The sequence below is a fragment of the Musca domestica genome, unplaced genomic scaffold (assembly GCF_030504385.1).
Source record: "Musca domestica strain aabys unplaced genomic scaffold, Musca_domestica.polishedcontigs.V.1.1 4, whole genome shotgun sequence".
Taxonomy (NCBI): Eukaryota; Metazoa; Arthropoda; class Insecta; order Diptera; family Muscidae; genus Musca; species Musca domestica.
This window is the reverse complement of record NW_026712328.1, coordinates 22,647,072-22,672,237: the sequence shown is the minus strand read 5'-3', so window position 1 is coordinate 22,672,237 and position 25,166 is coordinate 22,647,072. Positions and strand designations below refer to the sequence as shown.

Below are 25,166 nucleotides of genomic sequence, written 5' to 3'. Positions count from 1 at the left end.
TATCCTAAAATTGTATGCCATATAGGACATTGGCCATAATGTCGAGCTGCTATCGTTTCATTCGCTCTTCTACGTTCATTCGCATTACAGGCATTTAGCCATTCATCCCATTTAGTAGAAATATTTTAGATATTGGTAACCACAGTTGTTGCTGCTGTCGTTGTTGTTGCTAGTTTTTTTTAGTTATTGATTGCCTGCAGTTATTTGCATTTTTATTATAACATTTGTTTTCATTCTTCTTTTTCTTTCACTTCCACTTCCTGTGTTATTTTGCCTACTTTTGTACAAATTTGGCTCTTGTCAAATATCATTGCTGCTGTTATTATTATTGGTTGTGTTATTTTGTTTGGATGATATTGTTGTTATTGTATTTGGTTGATGCTATTATTGAACATTTGTTGTTGTTGTTTTATTGGTATTGATGTTGGTCGGTTGATTGGTTGCAATCATTCAAAAACAAACAAAAAAAATAAAATGGTAAGAATTTATATTTTTTATTTTGTCCTTATATTACCTCGAAACATTTTTATTTTAATTAATTTCATCCATCCACATTTAGAGAACACGCAATCACACATAGACACATTTTGACATATGTTTTATAAATGTAGTTATTTATTTTAAATCATTATTGGCAAATAGCAAAACATTTGATTAAATTATCATTTAAAGTACTGTTGTTCTTGTCTACGTTTTGCAGTTCTGCAAACATACAATCCTCGGGGGAAATATTTTGTGTTTTAAATTTTCTATTTTCTATTTTATATTATTTTTTGGTATTAATTGTTCTTTTGGTGAGCAAATTTTAGGTCCTTTAATTTAATTTATTTAAAAACAAGTAAGCAAAGGCTATACACGTGCGGGGCCGACCATTTGATACCCGACAACACCATAATATATTGGAAAACCTCCTTAGGCCCAAGTGCATTTTATTCGATTATTTGAAATAACGCTAGTCTTTCCTTTTGTTTTTAACCGGGGCTATTTTCCTTATATTTACACTTTATGTCGTGCTGATAGGTATCCAAAACAATTTTAATAAAAATTGGGGTCCATTTTTCCCACTAACTATAATTTACGAACTATAATTTACGGATCGTCCAAAATGCTGCACTTCTAAGCTGTCCTAACCCCAACTTAATGCAAAATTCCGTGTCGATTGGTTTTTAATTGTGACCTGTAGAGCCTCTTCAAGATCAGGAAAGTTTTAATGTATGGTCCAGTTGATCCTCCAAATATATATATTAAAAACAATATGTTTGAATTCTGACACTAACGCTATCCCCATCGATAATTGCGACTTGAATGTAATTCTCCCAAAAAAAAAAAATACAAAACTTAAAATTCAATACTGTAAATCAAATATCCTTTTATTGCAAAAGCCATTTCGAACTTGTGAGAATTGTCAAACTCCGTCCAACTGTTCTTGAGTTATAATCAGTCTATTTAACATCTTGGATATGTGGCATTAATGTAACGGTAAGAAGGGGCATTTTCGTGTACTTGTGATTTTGCCAGGATTAAAAATATTCGCGATTTAGTGAAAAATTTGACTTTTAGTTATGGCCTAAATTCACCCACTAAATATTACCCGATGACCACCCAAATTGGAAAGCTCTAGCTGACTTCCGCGTCGATTGGTCTATAATCGTGACCCGTAGAGCAACTGCAAAATCAGGAATTTTTTCAGTTTTGGTGCATTTCCACTTAATATCATGCGATCATCTCCAAAAACAATAGGGTTCTATTCTCGGATCATAATTGCGACCTGTAGAGTGATTACAAATTAACATGGACAGACGGACAGATGGATGGACGGACATACATAGCTAGATCGACTCAGCTCGGGGAGATAGGAAGATTCATATGTACTATGTGGGAAACCCAAATTTCGAGGTGTTACACAATTTTTGGCCCAACACACAGTGTTGTAGGGTATATAAAACATTTTAAAGAACAATCGGTTATTTTTATAAAATGGAAGTGTTTTTTTTTTAAATTCTGAATTTGTCAATTTAGTGTTTTTAAAAAAGTTTATCTTATTTGTTATTTAACTCGAATCGTTCGAATTCAAATTTACAAAAAAAAAAATTGAAAATTTTCCAAAAAATATTGGAATGTTAATATCTGCCCAAAAAAATTTGATGTCCCAAAAAAGTATATGTATATTCCCTATCATAAACATACAAATTCGGTCTTTATTTTTCTGATGTTTTCGTTTGTTTTTCACTTGCTTTCTAGTATCAAAATTCGGAATTCTAGTTTTCACGCCCTCCCCTATAGTCTTACACCTCGAAATATAAGTTGTAGACCCCACAAGGTATATATATTCTTGATCAGCACTAAATTTATTATATTAAGCGATGTGTGCCCATCTATCAGTCCAAATGTGGAAATCACTCTAGCTTCCGAACAAAATAAAGTAGAGGTGTCGAAAATGGACCATATAGGTCTACATGTTGGTATAGACCCCATATAACTATACCGAAAGACTAAATATTTTCTATGTGTCCAAGTTTTCTTATGGACCCCATATCCCACAGATTTTCGGTATTTTAATGATTTGCGTCACAGTTTTCACCGAAGTTGATTCAAATTTGATATTTGGCACTGCTTCCTATGACAGAAACTTTCCTGTGCAGATCCACACCTTCGTATAGGTCACCATAGAACTGTACCTCCCAATATTTGGCATTTTGATTATTTTAGCTACATTTTCCAACAGAATCAAAGTTGTACTAAGTACTACCTTTCTGACAGGTAATTGACTACACCTCATCTTATGATTCGACCCAATAATTGCCTTCAAACGAAACTTAATTACTTAACTATAATTGTCTTCGCACTTTTTTAGATTAAACACGAACTATAACCTGAGAAGTTGTTAAGATTTTTCATTTGGATTTAGATTAATGAAAAAAAAAAAAAAAATGAAAAATCTTAACAACTTCTCAAGTTATAGTTCGTGTTTAATCTAAAAAAGTGCGGTTTTTTAAAACGAGTTTCGTGGTAATTGCAAATTCGTCAGACAAATCTGAGACTTAAGATATTTCAATCTAACAGTACAATATCTTAGTACGGATTTCCCACAACTTCATTGTGTGTCATGTCTCTCAACAATGTGGATATACTTACGAAATTTTAAGATGCTACCTTGAAAGTATAGATATATATGTTATAGTATTGTGTTTTCGTATTTTTTTTTTTTTTGCTATTCACAAGAGAAGTGGCCCTGACACCAGAAGTTCAGAACACAAACAAGCCTGCCTCACCTTTAGCTGCTTTGATATTTTGCCATAATTCAAAAAAGTCGAATTTTTTTAGATAAAATTTTTTATCAGAATCCCTGTTTTTCTTCTGCCAAATTTCAAGACTATTGATTTAACCGAATTCGTTGTTGAGGCAATGAATCAGTCTTAATAAAGATATATGTCATAATATAAAAATACCCCAATTGTATTTAACACCGATTTAAAGTCGTTAGATACCCTAAATATTGTCCGATTGTAATTCGAACCGATGTAAAATGTTCGCTTCAGCTCTAGGTTACTTAGAAGTATCCACATGTTGATTTCCTTCAGATATCACTAACCTTTAAATACGATTTTTATTTTATCCATACATTGATTTTTTTATTTTTGTTTCACGAGGGAACGGTGATTTTGATTTCGAATTTTCTGAACAAATTAAATTTAGGTATCCAAAAATGAGGTCAAAATATTTTAATTTTTTGGGCGCGGAGTGATCCTAAAGATTATTTATTTTTTTTGTTTTTGTAAAAAATTTATTTTTGTAAGATTCCAGAGAAATAAATTGTCTTTGTTGGTTAGTAGGCAGGATTGTTGCATTTAATTTTATTTTACATCAAGTGTCATAGGACCATTACGCCAATTAGCTTAGCTTGTGGTAAAAAACAATGACCAGTCCAATTTGATAATTTCGAAAAAATATTCAAAATATGTAAATTCCATACTCCTCGATTTCTAGTATATGTCCACATTATTTAACTTATTCAGCTGCCAGTTCCAAATAGTACTCGTTTTTAATTTTTGGTTGTAAGTTTTATTCTCATAACATTAATAGGCTCTTAACTCGAAAAATTGGGTTTTAAAAATTAATTTTTGTAGAATTTTTTTTTAATTGAAAAGAAAAGGAAAATTTTTTGCGAACAATATTTAAATATTGGACAAGAAGTGTATAGAGTGTTTATAGTGTAAAAATGTTTTCGTTTTTTTCTATACCTTGACCTAATAATTCACCACTAAATTCTTGTTTTTTTCAAATTTTTCTAAAAAAAATTAAATTATTTACCCACCCCAAATGATTCTATTTTCCTTCAAAATTACCTCCCTTTAAAAATATTTATTCAAATTATTATGCTTCTAATGATTCAATCTAATTTTAATTTTTTTTAATTTTCTCTCCCCATCTTCAATTTAGCATCCATATCGGTGCGCAATGTCAAAAACTTACCCATTGGAAATCTAACGGTAAAACCAGATCCATCGGATACCCTGTTGCATCGCCAAATGGACCTCTACGATTATGAACAAATGCAGCAATTGGAAAATTCCTACTATGGCACCTCGCAGGACATGAAATATGCCAAGACGACAATGTTAAATGATCGTAGCCTGGGCGGTCTAGGTGGTACTTTAAGTGGTAGCAGCTATGGCATTGGTGGTGGTGGCGGCGGCGTCGGCGGTGGTTATCTGACCTCAACCCCACTGCATGCTAGCAATAGTAACATTGGTTTAGGCCTTGATTATTTGGGTAATCTCGATACAACGGCGGGACATAATATTTATGACATGCATAATCAGTACCAGCAACAATTACATCGCATGTACCAACAGCAACAGTTGCAGCAACAAATGGCCTCGGCTGCATATCCGATGCGACGCTATGGCAGTCGTGCTGAAATTGATATTTTAGAGCGTGAAACAAGTTCACAAATAAGGGTGAGTTGATATTTTTGAAAGCGATAAATGGTATACCAAATATAGAATGAAGTCATCACTTTTTTTTATTAATTTCTATTATTTTTTAATTTGTTTTATTTGTGATTTTTTTATTTATGTTTGTGCAGAACTTGGATGTTTCTGCTGGCGATTTATTGAGTCGAACCCATGAAGAATTGGTTTTATTGCTCATACAGTTGAGACGTCAAAACAGCAATACAGCTCGAGCCATTGAGCAGTGTTGTTCTGATATTCACGATGTTCAGGTCACTATATAAATATGTTTTATTGTTTTGTTCCAAAAAATGGTGGTGATGGGTTTAACAAAGAGCTATGGTGTTGGTTGCACAATTCGAATAGTTTTAAAACAACAAATTTAAAACAAAAAGTCTAAATGTTTAATTAATGATTAATTGTTATATGAATTTTATCTTCGTGCTTAGTTTTAAATATAAATTATTATATTTCTACAATATATTCTAGAAGAATTTTATTTCTAACAGCCATCAATTTTTTTTTTTTATTTTTTTACCTAATTTAAATTATTTTTTTTATTTAATTTTCTTCATTTTATTTTATTATTTTTTTTCACTTGGATTTCTGAATTTGAAAACTATTTCCCATCCATTAAACTCAACAAATCTACTATTTTCCTCCCCATTAACATTTACAAAAACAGAACCGTTTGCTAACTGCTGAAGGCTTAACACGAGCTGAAAGCATACAGCGTCTGGATTATTTGAAACAACATTTGCTTGACTTGGAAAGACAATATGAAAAGAGTAAACCACTGGTAAACCTAGTCGACAATATGGTTAAATTGGGTTCTCTATATCGCAACGATGCTTTGGGTAGAACATCAACAACAGCAATAACACCACGAACCGATCCAGTGTCATTGGAACGTTTGGAATTCAATCAGAGAATACAAGAGAAACGTTTGCTGCAGGAGGAACAACAACAATGGGATCGTTTGGAACCGGATAATAATGAATTACAGGTACACTTCAAATTACATTTCTAATAATTTTGAAATAATTCTACATTTCTTTGTCTATGTCTTTCAGTCGAAAGTTGCTCAACTTTATCATTTAGATCAATTACTGCAAGAAGAATCGGGCACTCTGCAGAGTTTACAGCGTGACAAAGAAGACTTGGAGAGGGCTCTGGGTGGAATCAAGGCACGCATTCAAGATACCCGCGAAACACCCATGGCATTGGAGGCGGCCAAAAAGCAACAACATTTATTGGAACGTGAATTATCACGAGTCCATCAGTTGCTGGCCGAGAATTCTAAGGTAGCTGAGGTGCCTAGTAGAAGTTTGTCGTCTATTTTTTTCTGTTTGTCAAAAACCCGTAACATACAAATGCTCACACATACTTATTTACATACATATATACGTCTCATAATTGTGCTTTTTATGAGCCTCTAATTAGATTTGAATTGGGCGCATGTGCCAAAAAATGCTTTACATTGAATGTTATCTGCCGCTTTTATTGTAACTAAAAAACAATTATATTAATTGCCTATATAAAGTCGAGTATGGAACTAACTTAAATTATATTCCAGAATTATCTTACAAAACAGTTTGCCATAAAAAATACTTTCTATACATACCTTCATAATTCTAGATCTTAACAAAATACATAAATGGATCCTACAAACGAGATCTAACATATATGCTCTCCATCAAACAGCACTGGATAGCAAAAATATCTCTTCATTACTATATTTCCTCTTCTTCTTCTTCACTTACTATTCTTGACCTCATATTTAATTGTTTCGTATCTTACAAATCACTCTCTAATGTCGAGACTTATTAAAATTTTCCAATCGTCTATTCCATCAACATCTCAAAGGAATTTACAAACAATTATTTATTTCTCATAATATTTTTGACCAAATTCAATGCTCAGTGTTTCAGGGATTTTGTAGATGCAGCGCAAAAAAATAGTGATAGGAACCATAACCAGTTGACCATTCCGGAACACCCAAACAAAATGTATATTCTCATTAAGTCAATTGACATCAATTATCCGATATTTTATCTGTTCAACTGTTTACTTTCTAAGAAGTCATTCATTCTTTAAGGTTTGATATTTCTGCTTTGCCAGCTAATCCCCCTACAATTAGTACCGAAATCAGAATATAGGCATATATAGAAATAACAAAGTCTAATTTCTCTAGGCAATCAAAGGGTCATTACATGTCCATAATTTGCCAAATTGAGTCTATTTCAGCCAATTTGAAGGAGATATTTTTTCAGTAATCTATATGCGACAGTTTTCATTTCTTATATACTCTCAAACGCCGAAGGACAGACAATTGAAAGCATTTTGTTTTTTCTGTAAACTCAAAAGAAACAAATGGACGACATTCTAACTACTTGTCATCATTGACTTTACTATCATGGAAATCATGCTAACATCGATCATATCTATATAGCATGTTCTTGTCTTTAAGCAATCTCGAGCTATTCGTTTCTAATCTTGTGCATTTTAATATTTTCCCCTCCATTAATACAGAAACTTGAAATGACCGTAGCTGGTAATACACGCCTCGAACAGGAACTATTAATTCTAAGGCAAAAACTAACCCGTGGCAGCCAAGTGAAAATATCCGATACCTATGCCAGCAATACAACAGCCATGTTGGAGTCCGAATTGAAACGCGTACAGAATCTAGTCGGTGATATGCAACGACAACGTCAGGAATTGAGTCAGGCTGTAAAGCAACTAACCGAAAACTCCACTAAGTTATATCAGGAGATCGGCAATAAAGATTACCTGAGAAATGCAGAACCGAACAGCGGTAGCAGCAGTTCCGGAGGAAATGGCAGCAGCTCTGGTGGAGGTAGTATAAAAAAGCGTACCAATTCAGGTTGCTGGTTCGAAACTGATTTGGATTCCATGACAAGTGTCAATCGTGGTCTTAGCGATTCGAGCATGAATCTGTCGACACCATTATTTGTCGACACAAACAATACCAGCGGCCATTTATTAAATAGTTCCTCGACATCTAGCAAATTGAGTGATTACAATACCGGTGATAGTATGCAAAATGAGTCACATCGTCGCGGAGGCTCATCTGCCGCCTCGTATCGTTACAATGATTCTAGTGATAATCTAGAAACTAGTGGTGTGGACAGTGATGGCTTCTTGGAATCGAATCCCTTTGCCAATCTGTCACAGCAAGAAAAGCAAGAAATAAAAACCGTACGTATTGTTAAACGCGAATCGGAACGTAGACATCGTGATCGTAGTGAACGTTCGGGTCTTAGTAATTCGACACAAAATCTCGATCAAGTCATGGAAGAAGAACAGTATGGCCTAATGAACGGTAGCCTGGCAGCTGCTGGTGGTAACTATCACAGTGAAGAGTATAAACCAAATGAAAGATCCAAATCATTGCCACGTACATACAGCGAACCACCCAAATCATCCAGACATCATCATCGTCATAAGCATGGCAGTACCAATAGTCATCATAATACTGCATCTTCATCGTCATCCTCTGCCAATAATGCATCTTCTTCTTCTTCAGCGGCCTATCATTCGACCTATAAGAATGACTACTATGGCGGTCATAATGGTCATGCCGCCGCGGCTGTATCCGTATCTAATGGTTATGATAAGAATAGTAACTATTCCCATCAAAATCATGCTGCAGCTTCGAATAATGGTCATGGTTCAGCTTCTGCTCGCGAACATTTAAATCCTCTAGCTAATGCCTATTTCGCCAAACAAATGCAACAGGGGGGTCATTCCACAACAACTACCACTATCGCCACATCTTCTTCCTCTTCTTCTTCTAATCATCATTATAGCACCACTAGCACTTCTTCCCATTCACGTCATTCATCTCAGAGTGCTTTGCGTCAGAAAACCGATTCTCAGCAAAGCCTCAACAAAAGTCTTAGCGATTTAACGCCATCGTTCCAAAGTGAAGTGGCTAGACAAATAATGAATGAAATGTCTGCAGGCTCAGCATCGGAGGATACAGAGAAAATTGTTGAAAAGGTGCCATCACAACACAAACATCGTCGAGCCGTTCCCAAGGAGAAGCGAAGACACTACACAGCTCCTAATAATGTGGTGAATGTTAAATCGGCCGAAAATGGTCATTCGGAGAATGATATGAATAAAAATGTAAGCATTTGATTGGAATTAGATTGTCATTTACCTTTTGAAATTTCTAATATGATCTGTTTTTTATTATTAGAATACAAATTGGCGTGCCCGTGACGATTTAGATATGGAAGTGGCATTACGTCCCCGCATCAATGCTCCCGATGTTGTACGATCAGCACTGCGACATGGCGAAAAAATATCGGAAAATACAATTGATAATTTATTATTGGCTCCCAATAAGATTGTTATACCAGAACGTTATATTCCTGAAACGGTAATTTGAAAACTAAAACTTTCAAAATGAACAATTTGAACTAAATTCTATCAAAATTTCTTATCAAAAAAACAAATTGACTAGACGCCTGAATTATCACCCGAAGAGAAGAAACGTAGACAAGAAAAAGTGGAATCGATTAAGAAGATGCTATCGGAAGCTCCAATAGCTGCAAATGTAAGTAATTAATTGTGGAGTTAAGTTGTAAAATAATGGTATACATTCTCTAACTAAGTTGTATGTGTGGCTTAAATTATGTATATTTTATCCATGGGAAGCTATAGAAATTCTCTTATACTTTAAAGAACGTACGTTCAAGCATTAAATTGATCTATAGGATAGGTTAGTAATATTAATTTTCATAATATTCAAAATAGACTTTGAACAAAATGAAATGCAGGACATATGCATTGATTACATTTTTGAATACTCTGTGTTATAAAAACATTGAAGTATAGAGTTTCATTTTAGCAGCGGAGGCAGTAAAGAAATGTTTACATACATTTAATTATTTAGCAACTGGCAAAACAAAAAGCAGAGAATATAAACAACTTCATAAATTTTTCAGTTTTGAATTTTGTTTTTAGCTAAGCAATTTCTGCAACTCTTGGTATGCATTTATTTCAAATGATGCATGGTCTGATGCATAAGTATTCATCTGTGTGCTACATAAGCCCTTTAGCTTTTAAGTATTTGTTTTCTTAATGATGTTGGAAACCTTCAGACCCAATCTGTCTGTATGAACTTTAGAATTCTAAATACGAAGGCTTTGAGCATTGTTCAAGTTTTTTATACCCTCCACCATTCTATGGAGGGTATATTAACTTTGTCATGCCGTTTGTAACTCCTCGAAATATTCATAATAGACCCTACAAATATATATATTCTGGATCAGTGCAGAATTCTAAGACGATCTAGTGATGTCCGTCTGTCTGTTGTAATTACGCTATCTTTCGAACGAATCGTGATAGAAGGCTAAAATTTTGCATACATGCATAGTTTACCAGTAGGCGGGTTAAGTTCGTAAATGGGCCACGTCGGTCCACGTTTTCGTATAGCTCCCATATAACGGTACCTCCCAATATTCTGTATTTTCATGATTTTAGCTACATTATTTACCGGATTTTTCTCAAATTTCGTATTTGAAGTTCATAATAGGTAATACAGGCTACGACAACAATTTTTATATGCCGGTCCACGTCTTCGTACTGCCCCCATATAACGGTACCTCCCGGTAGTCGGTATTTTGACGATTTCAGCTACATTATTCACCGGAATCGTTTCAAATTTCGTATTGAAAGCTCTTAATGGGTACTACATCTTACTTAATTCGTATGCAGGTCCACGTATTCGTATAGCCTCTATATGACGGTACCTCCCGATACTCCGTATTTTCTTGATTTTTGCGACATTATTCAAATTTCGTATTTGAAGTTCGTAAAGGACACTACAGCATATAACAAACAATTTCGTATGCAGGTCCACCTCTTCATATAGTCCCCATATAACGGTTTTCATTTAAATGGTAGTTTTCGGATTTTTTTTTTAATTTTTCAATTTCTTTCGAAATGTGTGGAGCGTATTAGTTGCTTTTTTACTTTTTTTTTTGTTCGGTTGTAATTCGAAAATCCAATCGAATATCGGCCTCAAAGAGAATGTAATTTAAAACAACGAGTACATTTTCTTTATTTTTTTGGATTCTGTATACAACTACATTTTATTTTGGTTTATGGCGACTATTTAACATATTTGACTTTATTATTATATTGTCAATATTATTAATTAAAAAATAATAACATTTTCCAAAATTTTAGGACACGGCAGCTAGTCTACCACCCAGTAAAATAAATGAGGAAAAGAAACAACGTGAACATCTGCTACAAATGAATCAAATTTTGGCCCAGCAAGTGATGCAAATGAGTAAAATAGTGGCGGGTAAGTAAAAGTGATGACATCCGCAAGTAGCATGATCCACTGCAAAGATATTATAGAAAAGCAATGCAAAAATGCAACACTAAAGCACTTTACAAACAAAAATCAAATTTCATTGAATTTGTGTTCAGATTTACATTTTACTTATTATTAACCGATATATCCAAAAAGATATAACTGCAAATTATGTTTTGTTTGTGTTTTTTGTTACCACTTTTCAAAGAAATTAATCAAAAACATATAACAGCGAAGACCCAATGTGTTTCTTTTATTAAAAAAAATACCTATATGAGTCATTTATTTTGTTTTTTAAACTCTAAGAGATTGTTATTGTTTTCCAAAGTAAATGTTTATTCGACTAATTTTATTTCAATTTACCTTTTACCCTAAAATTGGTGTATTTATTCATGTTCGTTTTATTCCACTGTTTTGTTGACATTTCTTCTCATCATTAATTGTTAAGATTTTTTTATTGTCCTCCTGTTCCTCGAATTACTATTACAACTATAATAACCAACCCAACTGTCATTTTACTTATTTATGTACTATGTGTATTTATTGCTATCTTTCTAACCTCAACTAAAAGACAATTAAAATATTTATTTTCTTTTCGTGTCTAATTTTCTAGATGATTAACTTTTTTAAGAACAAAAATATAAAAGAATTAACAAAAGAAAATAAGAAATGTTAACACTTAAGAAAACAAAAGAAAGAAAAACAATGTGTCTTACGTCTTAAAGAAACCACAGAAAATATAATGAAAAAATACAAAATCATTTGAGAATCATATTTTAATTCAAAGAAAATAATGGTCACGTACAAAATTCTCACAATAACTCATCACCATGCCATCATCATTTTGAAATCAATCGCCTGATCATCATCAATGTTGAATTAAGACCAAAATATGAAAGTAAAAACGAGTTATCGTTGACATCATCATCACCTGCATTAGCATTAAACCCCTGCACCGTAATGTTGAAACCAATGTTCATGTGTAACTTCATCATTTTTATGCACAACACCTCCTACATCATCATCATCATCTCCACCACAGAGTTGAAAACAAAAGTAATGATCCATCATCATAAGTATTAAAAAAAGAATATATTTTTTCTTTGTTTATTTTGTGTCATAATTAGAAAACGTTCTGTTCTTACAATTTTGTGATTCGTATAAAAAAGGAAACATTGTCGTCAAATATATAAATATTTCCATTTTAATTTAAAAAATGTTTATATTTATCTTTAAATAAAAAATTAACACTTTATGCAACGAAAATTGTTTTCTTTTGGTCGAAACTACAAACATTCATTGTATCATATAATCTGTAGTCTTATACAGTTTAGTTATATTTATTATTTATTTGGTTGTGTAGTTATTTACAATTATTATGGCTTAATTCGTTTTATATTTATAATTTTCTTTGTGTTGTTAATTTTTCTATTTTTATTTATTTATTTTTTTTTCTACTATATTTTCTACTGCCTAAGTGAGATTATTAACTTAGTCATGAAAAATATTTTTCCTACTCTCCAAACATGTTACATGTTACAAGAATTAATTAACTGATTTCCAATAGTATTTATTGTAAAGATAAAGATGATATGGATTAGTCCAGCATAAGGATACATTTCATGGAAACCACATAAACAACATGGATGAGCAGTTCCGTTTCTACTATATTTTCCAACTGTGAAATTTGCCTTTAGTACTGCTATCCACTTGAAAGGGTTATGTCAGTCCTTATGAAATATTACTTCATCTTCCTTCTATATTCGATAGTACAACTATAAATCATAGCCACTAAAATATATTAGATTTCGATGCATTGTGTTCGATTTTACTAATGCTTTTTTCAGAAACAGTACACAATCTTAGTATTGAAGCCCGGATATTTTTTGGTATATGAAAAAGGAGACCACCTTTTTATCGCTCTTTATAGATAGTTTTAAAAATAACAAATGAATGTTATTCTAAACAAGTTCTATTTTATTTTATCTTTTTGAAAAAAAACTTCAGCTACATTTTTATACCCTCAACTATATGGCTAGAGAGGGTATATATCATTTGATACGGCCAAAATGTGCTTAGTCGAAATTTCGATTTTAGACCCTAGGTCTCTTTCGACCAAATCTGGACATTTGGAGTCTATCTAGCGATATCCGTCCGTCCGCCTGTCTGGCTGGTGCGCACGATAACTCTAGAAGGGAGTATCCGATTTGATCCAAACTTGGTACATCGCATTTTTGTCAAACTTAGATCGAGTTCGGAGATTGGCAATATCGGCCCTCTCCTTCTGGTACCTCCCCCACAAAAGGTCGAAATTTTCAAAATTATATTTTCTGCACAGAAAGAGAAAGGATAATCAGATTTTTTCCAACTTTGCAAATCCTAATATCTTCGTCAGTGCTAGGTAAGGTGCGAAAATGGACAATATTGGTCCACTCTATCAGGTACTTCCCCCACAAAGGGTCACAATTTTGAATAATTACAACTCTTATAAAATGTTATGTAAGAGTCCGATTGTCTTCAAAGTTCACACATCCCCAACATCCCAGGGTCTGGTGTTAATATGGAATATATCGGTCTGCTCCTTGTGGTACCTCCCCCACAAAGGCTGAAAATTTTGAATATCCATGAAGCTCATAAAAAGCTCATAAAAATTTGCATTCGATTCCATTCAAGACTTGGTACATCTCAATATTTCCATCAACTACTACTATCTTTATAACATTTCTTGTTATAAAGGTCCGATACGAAATTGATCTGATATTTTCTAACTTGTTTAAAATAATGTATTTAAGAATTAAATTAATTTTATCATATTTAAATTTTGTATTATTTTTAAGATGTCAGATCTGTTTAGTTGATTTTACGTTTTTGTCATATAAAAAGTGCTTGTGTTTTTTTGTATTTATTTTTATGTTCTTTTTATATTTTTTTCATTTTTTTTTATTATTTATTATTATTTTTTCTTTTGCATTTTTCTAGGTAATCCCCATAGTCAAAATAATCCCAAATAATTGCTGTTACCCCATTGAGTTGTTAGTTATACCAAAAACAAACAGCAGCAACAAAAATGTACACAACACATCAAAATATGTTATGTTGTTATTCGTTATAAGTTTGTTTTGTTTCTTTGTTTGTATCTATTTGCGTTTCATATTGATTACGTTTTTGAAAAGCCTCGTTAAGTCATAAATGCGCAAAGAAGTCTTGGCCCATGATTTTTACAAGAGTTCATATTAATTAACTAAAAAAAGTATGAATAACATACACACATAAACACATTAACATTGAGTTTGAGTTTTGCCATGCATTAACTAACAGCATTTGCATTTTCCAAAAAAAAAGCAACAACATCAACTACCAACTACTGTAAATCTACAATTCTTAATCTATACCAATCTGAAATCTAACTCATTTTCCTACTTCTTGAACCAATTGAACCAAATTTGTCTTTTTCCAAAACCAACTACAACAACATTTGAAAAATCGAACATCAACTACAACAACAGCTAAAAACAACAAAAGCCATTCTAATTCTTCTTCTCCTACAACATGATGTACAAGAATTGACACGCCATAAAATCGCATGATCACCATTAAAAAACGAAAAAAAAAAAACAAATAATGTAAAATAAAAGTCTACAAAGCCATCTTACCCAAATGAAAAAAATGGACAAGACAAGAATAATCCTTACACTGACAAAACAACAATTTTGAACAAAGACTATGACTAACGAACTGCTAACGGAAACCTTGCAAACTTTTAAATTCAACTACCTACCAATCACAACTATCAAAATTCGCTTCAAACAAACAAACAAAAAATGTACAATCAGTCAGTCAATCAGTCAGCCAATAAAAACAACAACAACTTCTACAAAATAACAACAACAACAATATACTGAACTCCCTACATCAAGCTCTTAACTCTGAATGCTAATTTTGAAAAACAGCTCGCAAAACAATCAAGGTTTGTATTGAAAAAAGTATTTATAAACGATAATATTACATCACAGCCCCCAATTGCTATATATCTACCTATCTATCCTTCCCCCATTTAAAAATGTATAATATCAGATGAATTTAAATCTGTATGATTTTTGTATTTTGATGTAAAAATTCATAAATTGAAAACAAGTTATTAATGTATTTGTATAGTTTGTGTGGTATTAGTTTTACTTGTTAAAATTTGTTATCTTTCATTTCAATTGTTCAAAGGCGAATTGCGAAATTTATAAAAATTCTGCTTATTTATTGCGAATTGCTGCATTTAATTAAATTGTTGTAAGAAATGTCATTAATCATTTGAACATTTAACTAAAAACTATACCACACTGCACCATCACCACACCTACTCAAACCTCCTCTCACTAACACCACTCATAATGTCACGTTTGTTTAGCCTTTCACAATTGCTTCAAAAACGTTTGAACACCCGTATTTTTGCTAACTCAACACTTTAGAATTGTATTAGAAAATTTTATTTGGTTTGATTTTGGGGGAGTAACAGTTAAGTTAAAAGGACATAATATGTTTCCTGAAAAGATCTTAGATTTAGACTTTCCAGGTATAATACAAAGTGAGATAAAACACTGCAACAAAATCAAACGACGTAATTTTATTTAAATTAAATATTTAAACTTTTTTGAATGAGAGCAAAATTGTCGGAAATAGCATCCAATTTTAAAATAAGTTTAGATTTGTTCGAATTGGTCACCTTTGGTACGAATTATGGCCTTCAAACGGCCAATGAAACCATCACATGCTGCCCGAATGTTGCTCTGCGGTATTTTGGCCCATTTCCGGAGAAGCACTTGCTTGAGGTGATCGACTTTGGTACTTTTTGTTTTCCAAAATACTCCAGACACAATAGTCCAACAGATTGGTATACGGAGATTTTGGTGGCCATTGTGCGCTGGAAATGAAGCGAGGAATCTCATTTTGTAACCCTTAAGAATATTTTCGCGATAATATTCGGCATTTATTCTGATCCAAGGTCGATTAATACGAGGGAGAGCGACCATCGGCCAAATTCGGCAGTTCACCACTTTCGGCCAAACGAAGCAACTCATTAGCTCTTTTGAGTCTATTTTCTTTCTGTTGTGGTGTAAGTTCTTGCATTTTTCGGCCACCGCTACGCGGGTTGCGATCAAGTCGCCTCTTTACTTTTCGAACCATTTCTGCTGATGTTGCTGTTTTCCCCCGCCCACGTCCTTGACGTCGGGCTACGTTACCAGTATCACGGTAACGAGCGATGGTACGAGACACAAAAGATTTGTTCACATTTAAATGCTGGAGTGCTCTAACGATAGCCACTTGTGGTTTTCCAGCCAAATATAAAGGAATCATACTATCACGCTTGAATTCCGTCACGAATAACATGTTTTCTGTAAAATTCTCACCAAAATGCGCTTGTACGCTTGTAAAAAATATAATGATTTATTAATTTTAACTACTGTCGGACGAGTAGCTTAGAAATGACAGCATTCTAATGTTGGTTGCAGTTTTTTCATGTCACCCTATATATGCTATTTTTATTTTTACAGTGTCCTTTCTTGACTCAGATTGACTTGTTTTTTTTTAGGTTTTAAAAAATTGCAACTTTCTCTCAAAATCCAACCAAATTTTAGTCAGCACTATTGTTTTTTGTCAAGAGGTTTCGAGCACAATGTAGTCCTAACACATCACATAATATATTAAAAAAATACAAAATCCCAAAAAAAAGTCAAATTGGTTAATAGAAGTCATGTTTATTTTTAAAGTGTTAAATTTTCAATATTGTTATTTGACTATTAATTCTTTAAATTAAATGTAATTTATTGAAAATAATCTTAGCAAAACGAAAGAGTTTTTTTTAGAAAAAAAAATCAGAATACGTACTCAAAATATATTTTGAAAGAACTAGGATTTAAAATTTCCAATGTGAAGATTGTAAAGAATAAACATTAATCGGGCCAACTTACAAAATTTTCTTCAAAACAATTTCATTACTTTGAATTTGAATTTAATAACTACCACTAAATTGGAAAAATTATTTCTCAATATAACTAGTATTTAGATGAGAGGTAAAAATACAAATTTAGAACATACCGTTTAGCTAACCTATAGGAACTAACATAATGCACTCTGTATATTGGTTACAGCTAGCCTGTATTGAAAGCAACACAAAGCTAAACCTAACACCACTAAACAGTCACCAAACCAAACACAGAACCCAAACTTAAAAAATCTGAGGTGTAAGTACACAGTAATAACTTAATGTAATTTTTATTTCTATGTTTTTTTTAAAAAGCCAAAATCTAAACTTAACCCAAATGACACGGTATAATGGATTTTTGAAATTAACCCCCTTAACTTTCACAGCCAACCACCATAAATCATATCATGAAAAAAGGCATATTTCTAATTTTTCTTCCTTTCTCCTCTCAAATTTGCTTTAGAAAAAGCGATGTCAAAAAATGGCAATGGCGAAAAGGATGACGAAGGCAATAGCCAAGATACAATGTCACAGCGTGGCAATTCAGATGATGATGATGGTCGTAAATCGGAATCGCCTAGCGAACCACTGCCTATACACCAGAAACGAGATAATTTCTATTCATAAAAAAAGACAACTAAACCTTTCCATGCCTCAATCCACTGCAAGAAAACAAAAATAGCTCTTATGGTCACACAAACACACATACATGAGTATCAAATACGCAACAATTTTAAAGAAAAACAAAACCAGAAATATTTATTTTAACAATGCAGAACAGAAGCTCTGAACAAAACTACAAAATGTAAACAATTAATGCATTTATCTTAAGTAATGAAATAACACAAAAGAAAACAACTACAAAAAACTGCTACGAGTATATAACTTGGAATATCATAATCGTTATACTTCTACATATACAAAATATAACAATTTCTTTATTTTGGAAAATAGATTTATTTACTAAGACTTAATGTGAAACAAGAATATATATGCTGTATTTATATTTTCTATTAAATGACATTAAATCAATCGAATTTTAGAAAATCATGTTGGATATTTTTTATGTTGCACAAAAAAATGTAAACATTTTTCAAGAAGGCTATTCAGTTTCTAACCAGAATTGTTATGCAAAAAACCTTTTCTTAAAGTGCAATTTCAAGAGCATTGAATTTATAAAAGATATTTTATAAAAGTATTATTAGCGTATCACAATTGGACTATTTTTTTTCAAATTTAGTACGGTCCTGGCACTGAATTAATCGATTTACTGACCAGATATCTTCTATTCCTTTGCTGTATTTGTAAAAATGAAGACCAATGTAATTGTTAGACTAAAGTGAATTCAGTATTTATTCAATGAGTGGTATATCAAACTACTAGCGAGCAGAAAGTGGACTCTCAACTAAACTCGGGTGTCGGTAGGCAAAATATGCGTACTTCCATAAGCAATTAAAAAAAAATAGCTTTGCAATATCAAATAACTAAAAAAAGCCAAGTGACTTATACCTTTTGCCGGTATGAAATCATAATGTTGGTAGCGAACAGCAAATATTGCAAAGCTAGAAAACATTGAGTATAATCAGAAGTTAAGCCAATGGTCGAACACTACAGTCTTAAGCAACCAACTGATTGAATCTTCAGCAGTAATATAACAATTTTCTAAAAATATTGCCATTTCGGCAGAAGGTTTTGTAGCTGCAACTACGGCGGTGTCTCATATCTAACTCGTATTAACCGTTTTTTATACCCTACAGCACATAGTGGTAAGGGTATTATGTCTTTGTGCATTTACATGGAGAAAGAAGCGAGATAGACCTATAGTTATTTATGAGGATTTTCATAGAATCACTTTCTGAGTCGATTTATGCTGTCAGTCCGTCCATTTATTCCTGTGAATAAAATGCAGTTTGTTTGGCCCAAAGACGAATCCTATTAAAATTGGTGATAATCGGATCAGATTTAGCTATAGCTCCCATATATCTTCAATCGACTTGGGGATAATTGTCCACCAAATGGCTAATATAAGTCCAAATGGCCTATATTTTGGTACATCCCATTGAATTCAGTCTAGAAGCAAGTACATTAAATTTGGATTGGTTCAGGTATAGCTATAGCTCCCATATATATGTCTCATCCGATTTGGTGTTTAAGTCCCACACATTCGTTATATGCATTCGACAACAATGATATTTGGTACCATGGTACAATGAAGAGAAGGTAGGCCAACTTTGAAAAAATTGCAAGTATAGAGGTCTACCTGTTTGGCTTGTAATGTCGGAATTAGTATCAAAATAATAAAAAAATCAAACAACTTGTTGCATTTATTTTGAATAAATAATTGAAAACCGCGAAAACTGAATGAAAGGTCAACACTTCTTTTCAAAACCAGGTTCTATATATCTCTAAAGGATTATTTCGCTACAAAAACTCTAGATTTTGTCGATGCATACGATGAAATAAACATTTTGAAAACATCCGAATTTGAATGTTTTCTGAACAATTTTTTTGTTATTGAAAAAAAAAAACACATACATAAACAAATAAATATGACATATCAAGCCAAGAAAATAAAAAAATTGAAATCATATGGTATCATAGCCCGACCTTGATATCATAGTACCATGTTTGGTACTAGATATCTTATAAAATACGGTCTGTGCCAAATTTTATCGAGATCTTTATAGCTCCCATATATATCCTTAATCCGATTTCAGGTTTATTGTGCAAAGAATGGCTAATAGCAGCCCTGATGGAGTGCATTTCGGGGCGTACGTTTCCATTTTGTACAACTCGGCTCCGATATATATTTTTTAATATAATCCTTCTCCAAGAGATATCATGCAAACTATAACTGCTCTAAAGCCAAATGTTGATAGGTGGTATGATCTACTTGAACTAAATTATTTTGTTACGGGAGCTCTAGTTAATATGCATAATGGTGCAGATTATCATATAGTCGGCCCCGGCCGACTTTTGACTTTTCCTTGCTGGTTTATCTGTTCAACTTATTTGTTATTTTTCACAATAAAAGTTATGTGAGCTAATGAATGTATGTGTACATATCTAGCCACATTCTCTGGCGTTCATTACAACTCACCGGTAATTATAATCTTTAGAAATGTTTTCAAAGTGAAAGGAAACCAGTGCGATCCTTATAATTAAATTTCCTGAAATTGCATTTAAACTGAGCACAAATCTCCGGATTTTGAGTTCCGATTTCGTTCCATCCCAACAATATAAAGTATATCCACACATGTTTCTAACACTAAAAGCATTGAATATTTCTTTCCAAAACTTAATTGAGACTTCCTGAAACAAAAAAATAGCGCAACATACATATTTCCACACACACACAACTTACAATCAATGAAACCTAAGAAGAAAAAAAAATAAAACATGTAAAATGAAGCTTAATTGACTGATAATATTATTTTAAATGAAAATGAAGAAAACAAACCTAAAAATCAAAGACTAAGAGAATTAGCATTAATTTCTGTGTATGAAAATGGTCAACCAATGATTGCTTTTGAGAATTGTTATTTCCCAAAAAAAGACTAAAACAAATTGAAGTTAAAAATACTTTGTAAAATTGCTACATCTTTATTAAAAAAGAAATACACAAAACTGTAGCAACCAAAAAAATTGTCATATGAGAAACTTATAAAAAAATAAATTATAACAAAAATGCATATGATGAGACACTTTCAAAAATAACAACCAAACAAAACATTTGCAAAACAAAAATTTCAACATATCATTATATTCATAAAAATTCATTAGCGAAATAAGTAACATAAAACATTTAAAAACATATTTATTAACAAATTCTTAAAGAATACCAAAAACAGTGAAAACCCATAAAATATAACTAACAACATACATACATAAACTATATGAATATTTGAATTTATGCAATTACATACAGCATACATTTATCATATACATATATATAAACGAACCTACATTTACAAAAAATGTAATTGTTGTTGATTCTTTTTGAAAGAAAAAAAAAAGAAGAAAAACTTTGAACAGTAATGAAAAAACAAAACGTATTGAAACGAACGACTAAACAATCCTATTTGAGATATCCTAACATAAAGTAAAAAGTTTTAGATACAACAAATATATATTGGAAAGAAATTAAAATAACGTATTCTTTAGTAGCAATTAGGCAAACAAAATTAGTCCGAAAATTTATTTACTTATACTTTCCGGGAGTTATTTTAATAATTTGTTTAAAGGTGGATATTTTTCTTAAGCCCTAATGACATAATTATGTTTTTACATTAACGGGGAAAATGCTAGATTGCAGACAAAAGCGTTGGATATATCACGCTTTGTCTCGGAAGCTTTGGAAGTACGTTACCTAACTATAATAAAAATATTTCAATAAAGAGAATAATTGATTCAAACCTTCTGGATCCGTCCGACTCTTTGTTAAAATCGCCATAGATTCACAATATATACTACCAACATTTTCCAAACGCAACTTAAAAAATGAAAAACAGCAGTCGCTCAACTCAGAGTCTTCGGATACACTGGGTTTTTAATGGATCATCTAGGTCGTTTCCATTAAAGTTGATTTGGTCAGTATGGTCTCAATTAATACAATACTTCTAATTTTATAGTGTTGTTGTAGACTTTACGCAAAACTACAGGGTGAGATAAAAAAACTGCAACAAAGTCAAACGCCATAATTTTTAATTTTTTTTTAATCGTTTGAATGAAAGCAAAAAGCAAAAGAAACGGATTGGTATCCGGAGATTTTAGTGACCATTGTGCGATGGAAACGAAACGAGGAATCTCATTCTGTAACCGTTCTCGGGTGGCGCGTGCTGAGTCCTGTTGGAATTTCCAAGGTCTGCCTCCAATATGTTTGGTCATTTTGTTTGTTTACAAACTGCTGGACAACGAATGTTTTCTCATCGAAGAAAATCAAATTCGGCACTTCACCACTTTCGGCCAAGCGAAGCAACTCTTTAGCTCTTTTGATTCTATTTTCTTTCTGTTGCGGTGAAAGTTCTTGCACCTTTTTGGAATTTCAATTGCTTTACCCCGAGCCCATATGTTCAGCTCACGAGCCATTTTTCGACCACTGCGACGCGGGTTTCGATCAAGTCGCTTCTTCACTTTTCGAACCATATCTGCTGATGTTGTTGTTTTCTTCCATCCACTTCTTTGCCGTCGGGCTACGCTACCAGTATCACGGTAACGAGCGATGGTGCTCTAATGATAGGCACTTATGGTTTTCCAGCCAAAATATAAAGAAATCACGTGATAGTGTGATTTCATCACGAAAAACTTTTCTGGAAAATTCTCACCAAAATGCTTTTGTACGCTTGTAAACAATACAATGAGCTGTCACTAGAATAATTTTAACAGCTGTCGGACAAGTGACTTAGAAATGACAGCAGTCTGAATTTGGTTGCTGTTTTTCATCTCACCCTGTATAAAGCAACAAGAAAGGGAAATGAACAATATAAAAAAGATTAAACATTTTTCTAGCGGTCTCTTTGGAAATATTTTCTCAGTAGAGGTAACATCGTTGAAACAAATCATTGACAATTCCAATTTTGTTTAGCTGAATTTTCTTGAAAAAGTGACTTTTTAAGAATGTTAGAAATCATTGGTAGAATGTATGTTTGTAAGATTTCAAAGACGTCGATAACGAAATGGATTTTTTAAAATATGGCTCCCAAAAGAACACCTCTATATTCCACAACCTGTTCTTAATTTTAATATAAAAATATTGAAAAATCAGAACTTAATTCCATTTATTCATTCATTTTCGCTGTCATTCTGAATTCATAAAAAGGGAATACAAAAATTGTTTTTATTAATTTGACACTACCGTAAAAGCATTTTAAATGATTATGAAAAAATACTTTTTTATATAAAATTAAAATATATAATTAAATAAAATATATATTAATATTTATCTTACGAACTCCTAACAAAATTCTTTTAACAACTACTGCAAATTAAAACCATTTCACTATAATGGGGCAATATAGTTTATACATGTTCCCAAGTACTAAATTTAAACTTCAAAAGTGAAAAATATATGAATAGCACACAGTTCAAAGAACTGAAATAAAAAATAAATTAATAAATAAATAAATAAAAATAACATAAACGGTGTTTTTAAATAAACTATTTTCATAGATTATTTAAAAATTCTGTTCCATTAAAATTTAAAAAATATACACAGCAATTTCCATGTACCTATTCAAATAAAAAAGTACTCTCAAAATCATGAAAAATATGTAAACCTCGATTTAAAAAAATCAAGTATTTCAAATTCAAATATCCCTAATAAGAACCATAAACAATATAATATATATTTTATAAGTCAATTATTACCCTCTTTCCCAATAAGAAACCATTTAAGATCACATGAAATCCAATACAAAATAAAACAAAAATAATATTCAGTCATTTATGCCCAAATAAAATCTGAAAATCAAACGCAAATGGAAAGAAAATTAAAATTCCCCTAAACTAAAACCATTAAGGGTTCTTGTAGAATAGAAAACCCATGGCAATTACATAATAAAATGCAAAAAAACAACGATTAAATAAAATATTTTTTTAGTTTTAAAATTCCTTGAATATGTACAAAACTACATACATATATTTATAGTATCAACAAATATTATCATTATATACATATATATTTATATTCACAAACAATCAGTTTAATTTAATTTCATATATACCGGGTGTCCGAAAATGTATGTTTTAAAAATGAAAGCATCCTTAATATGCTGCTCACTGAATTAAAAATGATACGTGTATTGATATTCCCCTTCACATCAGGACACCGTGTATGTAAGCTAAAAAACGTTTTATATAGCATAAAATATTGTTGTTGAATATGATTTTGAAAATAAATATTATTTCCCGACAAATATTTTCTTTGAACACAAAGGTGCTATATAAACACATAATTTATGTATATTATTTTATTTACATTTAGTATACAAAAAATACACAAAAACAAGCCACCATAAAATAATAGTCATACATATATTGTACACATAGAAGGAGCTATGATTCCCTTTTATTTTATTTTGTTTGCCTTATTTTATTTTTGTTTTTTTAGAAGAAAAAAAAAAAAACAAACAAAAAACACACCCATTTTGCCTTATTTCAAAAAAATAATAATTATTTAATAATTTGTGTAAAACTTTGTTTTTAATCTTTAATTATTTTTAACATAAACAAAACGTTAAATATTATTTTAAGTATGAAATAAACAGCAACCCTAAATATTATCCATATATAAATATATATAAAGACATAATCATATACTTATAATATAAATATAAAATGAATAATAACAAGAACAACAACGTTATTCTAAAATCCACAACAAGAAAAAAATAACTATGAATATTGTATATTATAAAAAACAACAAATACAAAATATTGTACGTTAAATCATATTACATTATTATTACATACTATACTACATACATACTATTATTATACCATTACAAAGAGACAAAACATAAAAAACACACACACATAAAAATATACTACATATTGTAAGTTATTATTAAAAACAAAATATAAGAAAAGAGAAATGTTATCAAATAAAATAAAAAATAGTTGAAAAGTATAATTTCGGTTTTTTATCTATAGATGGATGAAGAAGGTATGTGATATAAATTACAACATTCACAACAAATTCACAAGGGTAAGACTACGAGCTGTGGGAGAACATTCGATTCATGATCTCAGTGTACATTCAAACACGGATAAATTTGTCATCTATAACTTCGCAAAATGGCTTTATATCTACTGGGTGAAATGAAAAAACTGCAACTAACTTCAGACTGCTGCCATTTCTAAGCCACGTACAAAAGCATTT

General features: G+C 31.7%; 1 protein-coding gene across 6 annotated transcripts in view; it reads left to right on the top strand.

Annotated features, from left to right (window-relative positions):
• Positions 1-24,917, top strand: part of LOC101897407 (uncharacterized) — a 166,088-nt gene extending 141,171 nt beyond the window's left edge. Inside the window, exons 5-14 of one of the 6 annotated variants that reach the window (XM_059126922.1) lie at positions 4,441-4,961; positions 5,090-5,227; positions 5,641-5,961; positions 6,029-6,268; positions 7,488-8,322; positions 8,944-9,110; positions 9,184-9,366; positions 9,451-9,543; positions 11,181-11,301; positions 17,751-24,917. In XM_059126922.1, the coding sequence (XP_058982905.1) occupies positions 4,441-4,961; positions 5,090-5,227; positions 5,641-5,961; positions 6,029-6,268; positions 7,488-8,322; positions 8,944-9,110; positions 9,184-9,366; positions 9,451-9,543; positions 11,181-11,301; positions 17,751-17,914 (2,783 nt within the window). In that variant the 3' untranslated portion in view covers positions 17,915-24,917. Of the gene's footprint in view, positions 1-4,440; positions 4,962-5,089; positions 5,228-5,640; positions 5,962-6,028; positions 6,269-7,487; positions 9,111-9,183; positions 9,367-9,450; positions 9,544-11,180; positions 11,302-14,292; positions 15,281-17,750 lie in introns of those variants that run through there. The other 5 variants (XM_059126919.1, XM_005183506.4, XM_059126920.1 and 2 more) reach the window with 5 other exon arrangements.
• Positions 24,918-25,166: the final 249 nt, after the last annotated feature.